The 7085-nt window shown below is 39.5% G+C and overlaps 1 protein-coding gene across 5 annotated transcripts in view; it reads right to left on the reverse strand.

The window, feature by feature from the left end:
* Nucleotides 1-5548, reverse strand: part of fgfr1a (fibroblast growth factor receptor 1a) — a 26780-nt gene extending 21232 nt beyond the window's left edge. For 2 of the 5 annotated variants that reach the window (XM_005729576.1, XM_005729573.1), the window contains exons 1-3: nucleotides 5215-5548; nucleotides 4893-5106; nucleotides 916-1096 (exon numbers count right to left, since the gene is read on the reverse strand). In XM_005729576.1, the coding sequence (XP_005729633.1) occupies nucleotides 916-1069 (154 nt within the window). In that variant the 5' untranslated portion in view covers nucleotides 1070-1096; nucleotides 4893-5106; nucleotides 5215-5548. The remainder of the gene's footprint in view (nucleotides 1-915; nucleotides 1097-4892; nucleotides 5107-5214) is intronic. The other 3 variants (XM_005729577.1, XM_005729575.1, XM_005729574.1) reach the window with 2 other exon arrangements.
* Nucleotides 5549-7085: the final 1537 nt, after the last annotated feature.

Raw genomic sequence — 7085 nt, forward strand, 5'->3', positions numbered from 1 at the left:
GCATCTTTTTTCAAAAACAGGCTAATTTATAGTTCCCTGGCAGTTAACTCCTCTTTCAGTGACAACAAATACCTTTTCATTACAAAGGAGGACTGCTAGGTAGTAGAGCTGCCCTTGGAATACAGATGGAAGTCATTTAGTCCTCACCGTCCCATTGCTAGCTTAAACATAGAAACACCAGGTTTATTTTAGGGCTTAAAACCCCAAAGAGACCCTTGTGCGTAATTACTTCCATTATAATACTAGGCTTTATCATATTCTTTTGCTGCTCTCTACTTCCGACTTCAGAGTGTAAACATCCAAACCCATTTACCCACAAGTCGAGGCAGCTATTACACCGCTGGACTGTGTCCAAGAAACACATTTTTAAGGATTTGATTTCAGTGCCTCTTTCCCCTTTTCAGAACAGAGCTTGTGTAACCGCAAGACTGGGCTAAATTCTTCACAGAAAGTCTCATGGTAATAGTTTCCAGTTTAGATTGTTTTTGTGTGTGCCATTTTAAGTGTGGTGTGTAAGATTAATTTTTTGTGAATCCACTTCTAAAAACATTGAAGGAACTGGTTTGAATAGGCAGAAAAAGGCATTAGTAATAAATTAGTAAGAAACAGTTGTATTACACATGACGCAGTAGAGAGCGATTAAACAACTCAAACTCAGGCAAACGGGGGTGGTGAGGGAGCACTGACGCTGTAAAGGACAGGCTTCACAAAAGTCTGGAGTGTGTTAGGATTACATTCCTGTACAAAGAACAAAGCTTTGGCTTATCAATGAACTGATTCTCAAGCCAAGAGTCAGGAAAAGTCACACTTAATAAGTTTATAAAGTTCAAACAGTTACACGATCTTTAATAATACTACACCCAGAACTTCAGAAAACCCAAGTCTAACTAGCTTTAATTTAGTAAGGCATCTTACCTTCATCAGTGCTGGCAGGCCGGCACTGGGTCCTTAAAACTTGAGCAAATAAAGCCAGAAACAGAAGTATACTTGGCCTCATCAGCATCCTGCTGAGGGAGCTACGACTGTTGGCTTTTGTGCGACTGGAACTCCATTCAGGTGTTTGGGACATCAGCAGCAGTGCATCCACAGTCCACAGCTTAAAAAAATAAAATTAATAATAATTAAATACATATATAAATTTATGACATTATCAAGCTTTAACTCTTCACAAGTTTGTTCTCAGTAATAATATTTATTTATTTTAAATGTATCAAAATCAGTTCATTGTCCAAGATATTTCAGTGTAAAACAATTCAGGAAGCTAAACTGAACTAGCAAAACCTGATGTGAGAACAGCAAAATAAACTAACACATTAAATGTTTGTTGACAAGGAATTTCCATGACCACAAAGAAAAAAAAAAAAAAAGTAGAGAATATTCTGTATGTTTAAGAGGTTTGAGGTAGATAATTCAGTATTTTAGGCCTGCTTGCAGAAAACCATGATAAGAAACTGCAGTGCTCCAGACTCCCACTGATAACTTAAATGTTGGATGTGTCATGCTCAGTTCACAGGAATGTAATGCCTTTGATGTTTTCAATTCGAAGTAGCAATTTAAGTCTTGAAATCTTAAAGATTGTCATTGCACCCCGACAAAAACATAGCAAGGTTTGTCATTTTAGGTGCTTGTATTGTACCCCCTTATGCACATCTGCTTAAATCATTGCCTCTGCAGCATCTGGCCACACAGATTAACACTTGCTCATAATCTGCTTCACAGAATTTGTTAAAGACAAAAGGGAGAAGAAAAAAAAAAGATCCAACATACTACAGCCTGTTATGTGACACCCTTATTGAGAAAAACTGTCAAGCCATCATTTCCAGAGAGGGAAACAGAAGATCTATCACCCAACAGTTGGTTTTATTTCCCAAACCCAGAATGACACCCGCTACAGCAATTTGCTCGCATAACCTGCTAATAAGTGTCAAAGACAAGACTTGGATGACAGACTTTGCCAACTTTAAAAACCAATCGTTCTGTAAAAACACAAAGAGATGAAAAAAAGAGAAAAAGAAGCTTGGTTAATATTTTCACAAAGTCCAGCACAGAAGCAGCTGTGATTTTCTTTAAGGGGTAATCACTTGTATGAGTGTTCCCTGACTGAAGCCGTCATTGTGTTCTCCTAAAACCAATTCAATTTCACTTTCCAAGAATGGCCTAGTGTTCCAGCAGCTGAGCTGGATCAGGGGGGGGTCCAAGAGGGATAAAGAAGCTTGGTCATCTCTACTCCAAGCTGTGAGTCAGTGTTTGGGATGCCTCCAAGAAAATGCTTCTGCTGCCGGACAGAAGGAACCGCAACGAGCAGCCGACCATGTTCCCCAGCCCCCTCGTCACTACGACAATATTTGGAAGGAGGAGGAAATCGCTTTTTCAAAGTGTGACAGGACACTGTCATAGTCCGCGCCCTTGGGAGCACTAGTCAGACATGCACTGTCTTACTACGCACACCGAAGGCATGCTGGTCTTGAACTTGCGATTTGAGACTGAACCACACACTGGCAGCCTGACAATAATGACTCAAAGTCACCATTTTCAGTTTATTACTCAATAGGAAAATATGCCACTTCATTTTTTTTCCTCCTTTGAAAAATTTCATCCATCAATTTTGTGCTTTTTCAATTCATCTGGTACTATATTTTATAAATAGCACAAATAATAAACTTTGTATCTGGTATGTGAATATTTTAAAAGAGCTAGTTACATATTAGAGTGCACACTAGAATGAAAAACATGACATTTGTCTACAAAGAAAAAAAAAAGAAAAAAGCAGCCCATGTCATTTACATTTGAAAATGAAGAAATTATCATTTCCAGGTAAAAATAAAGTTGATTTGAACACATTGAGTGTATTCATGTCAATTATTCCCCCATTTAATAAATAAAAATGAAGAACTCCGTCTTAATGATGGCACAATGGGCTAAATGAAGAAAACACCTATCAAATAACTAACTCTCAAACACTAAAGTCCTGTACTGTTGCAACTAAAACTTGCCTAATAGTTGGGGTGGATGAAAGTGTATAAACATCTTTTTAAAATCTTACATCAAGATTGAAATGCAAATCCCCACTCTTTGGTAGTAGCAGCATTTAACTGACACGCAAAGACCAGTACCTGTGTAATAATTTGGTTTTACATACGTCCTTTTAATTCAATAACCAGTTTTTATACCTTTTGAGGCCAAAATTCAAAAGGAGTGCAGAAAGACATTTAGCTTGTAAACAAGGACTGCTTGGGAAATAAATACAGCCAGAGAACTGGCATTACAGAAAAGGCACATATCCAAATGTTTGTTCACCAACTGATTTATCCACTCTTAAAAGATAAAAGCATTTCCCTGAACACTGGCAGCGCAGAGAGAACTTACACTAAACAAATTAAAAACACACACGAGACAGCTTTTCTCATTATATTAAGACAAAGGTTTCAGGCAAACCTAAAAACATGACCCACACCATAATTACATTTCACTGTCCATCCATGCAGAAAATTCCTCAGCTCCCAAATTCTGTAGCCCCCCTTCCAGTTTAGTGTGCACTTCCAGTCAGCAGCAGGCCAGTCTGCACATGGTTGCAAATTCAGGGGAAGACGAGCATCAGACCATTACCCTAAAGCTACCGTTTTCACAAAAACACAGACTGCCTTTTTTTTTGCTGTTGTTGTCATCGTCGTCGTTTTCTGTGCAGCCATGCAATCTGACTCACAGGTTCTCCACCATGGCGAGAGATCAGGTGTCACGAGATTACAGTCAAAAGTAAAGACCATTTGAATCTGACACTGCCATTTGGTTAACACTTTAACCCAAACTGCTTCTCAGGGCTGCTCAGTATGTGTGACTGTTTATCTTCTCTGCCACCCCCTCCACATACACACATTTTAAGAAACAAAACTCCTAACCATGGCAGCATGAGTACAACAGATTCCACACAAGATGTTGAGCAAGTCACGGTTTAAAAAAAATGTTTCAAGGTAAACACTGCAATCCCTCAACCAAATTTATTTATGGCAAATACAAACATACAGCTCAGGTGACAATAATTCTGCCAGGGAGAGCAGCAGCCTAGTAAATTAAAGGGCTCTGGAAAAAAAAACAAAAAAAAAACTTTTCCACCCTGGTGAAGTCCCTGTGGACTAAACCATCCATCTTCTCCCTCTGCTTTTATAACATTTCGAGCACCACGCTGCATCTAATTGGCCCCTTCAGATCCAGCCTTCATGACAGAAAAAGTAATGACGGGCAAAACCTTAAAATTTAAAAAAATGAATTAAAACAACAAAAAGTAATCAAACAACATTTCTAAATAAGTCACACCTTTTTTCAATAAAGGAAACAAACAAACAAATGTTGGAGATTACACTGAAGTGTTATGATGTATCCGCTAAACCAAACTCGACGCGTTAAATAGGAATAATAGCATCACATGTAGTTTGAGCATTTGCTGTTGTTTTTTTTAAGGGTTCTCCTTGATGTAGTTAGAATTTATCCAAGAAACTTATCTAATGTGATTAAAGGCGCCTGCTGTGGCTGTAGACAGAAACCCAAACCAGTTTTAGCAGGCCTCTAGGCAACGTTTTGGCTCTTTTAACGCTTGTACTCTCACATTTTAAAGCATGGTTGGAGATTTTGTGGGTGTCGCACCCCATGAAAACCAAAGAGAAACATGCCTACAAAAAACAAAACACAAAACACTAAATTCTTGCCCAAAGACCATTTACTCAAGTGTAACATGTGGTTAAATGTCTGCTTGCCCAGTTCTTTAACTTCCACTCAGGGTCCTCCAATAACGTTAAAACAGCGCAATAGCAAACAACAGCTAAGCCCCCTTTTAGCACGTAAACAAGTAGTAAAATGAAGCTAAATCAAGGAGTGAAGGAATAAAACGACCAGCTCACCTTACTGGCGGGGAGCCGTGAAACAGCCAGCCTCGGTGAGATAAGGAAGACTCATGAGCTGAGATTGGATGGAGGAAAACCTCCCCGAAAACTGTTTATCCAGACTTATCCCACTAACGAAGCTCGACGTTTAGCTAACAGGTTTGCGCATATTTTGCGCCCTTCTTCTTCTTTTAAACAAACTTTCCGACAGAAGAAGGGGAAAAAAGTTCAACTAAAAAAGAAGAAAGAGAGAGAAAGATAATCAATTGAGCGGAAAAACTTCTTAAATGGTGTTAAACTGTGAAGTTTTAACTTCTAACGTCTTTTCTCCCTTTCTTACCTGGGTAAACACGTCCGAAGAAACTACGAGAGCGCAGGCTATGCAGCAGTTTCCAGCAGTCCCTTTATCCCAAAAGGCTTCGCTTGCGATGAAATTCAGTCTCCCCACTTCAGAAAACTGTCCTAAAGTTGTTCAACTCGCTCTAACACAATATCCGAACACGAAATATCCTCCAGTCTTATACATATATTTATTTTTATACAAAAGAACGGCGCTTAAATCAATCCTAGAAAGTATTTCGACCGTTCCCGGCGGAGAGGTACGGCTAAACAACGAGAGTCCGAGCAGTTCCACACCTCCCCCCTTAAATCAGAGAATATGCGTATCCTCCGGAACATTGTCAAAACTGCACACAGTACACTAAGAACTTCCGGTCTGCTGTTGAGAAACTAAAAGCCCAAAGCGGCAACGTTTCACATAAAGTAGATGCGGTTGCTTGGTACTGGTATCAAAAAGATGTGCTGGGTACATTTACTGGACTACACTAAACAGGGATCGTTATTACTGCTGGTTATTACCCAGGAAGGTCGACTAATAAGTGAGACCCCCTTTGAGACCTCTTAGAAATGATAAAAAGAGGAGTTGGGAGCGGGGTGCTAGTGCAGCAACAGCGGGGAGCAAACGTCACGTTGTTATGTTCAGGGCAGGTACTATGCATCGCTTTGACTACGCTTATACCTAGACTTTTAGCTGAGCTTCAATGCATTTGTGTGTGTGTGGGGGGGGGGGGCGCACCTTGTCTTCACCTGGAAAAATTGTGGATTTTATTGAGTCATTCACTTTTTTCACATGACATGTTCAGCTTATATTCTCTACATATCTTCGTTCAACGTTTATGCTAGGTTTCTGCGCATTAAAAAGCCTCCCAAAAACGTCATTCAACTTTAATTTTGAAAGTCAAATAGACGGAATTCCGGTAGTTAACCGCGCTGTTACTTTTCATCTTGATGCAGGACAATTAGGTCTGGTCGATTCCCGGCTCTCGCTGCCTTCCACAGCAGCACCAACTCTCATACTGCGCTCTTTGCATTGCACAGCTGGAGACAAGACACAAGCGATACACCGTCTACAGTACTTCTGTGTTGCAGTTTAAGTACCCCAATTGATTAAATAAAATAAAAAGTTAATTCCAACAATATAATAATACATGACAAACGTTAAATATTATTAGAAATATGTATGAAAAACGCCCGGTTGACAGCCACGAGAGACTTTGTATTGATTGTACACTGACTGTACTTTAGCACTACGCTTCCCATGTGACATTAACAGTGTAAAAGGCTGAGCACTTGGTGTACACCTTAAAATTAAATGTACTTGAAAAGCATAACAAAATCTGGTGACACCACACCAGCACAAGTTGTATTGTAGAGGTGGAATGGGAAAGGTTACTCAGTTTTTCGCTGGCTGAATGTGGGCTTTAGCATGAGCTCTTGAACAGAGAACTTGCAGGATTTCACACAACAAGCATGAATATAATTCAGCAAGAGAAAACAAGCACTTTCATCAACTTCCTGTTCGGGGAAACTATAAAATAGCTTTATTGTGCTGGGATCATATGCTTTGGCAGAATTTCAAAGAGCATCAGAATTTCAAATGTGTCTGCTAACTCAGCACAAACACAAAGTTTGTTCTCCCCGATCAAACACATAGTTCATATCCAAAGAGCTCATGTGGTCTTTGATTTCACATCACAATTGACAAATGATTGACGACTAAAGCTGCTGAGACACATGAAGCCCAGCTTCGTAGCTAGATTAAAGAATGGGATGACAAAGAAACAGATTTGTGTTTCAACATGTGCTAGCCTCTTACATGCAATGTTATTCTTGTTTCAGTTTAAGGGCATTTTAAAAAGAGATTAATGACTT

The sequence above is a fragment of the Pundamilia nyererei genome, unplaced genomic scaffold, assembly GCF_000239375.1.
Source record: "Pundamilia nyererei isolate P.nyererei 1_Seehausen unplaced genomic scaffold, PunNye1.0 scaffold00033, whole genome shotgun sequence".
NCBI lineage: Eukaryota > Metazoa > Chordata > Actinopteri > Cichliformes > Cichlidae > Pundamilia > Pundamilia nyererei.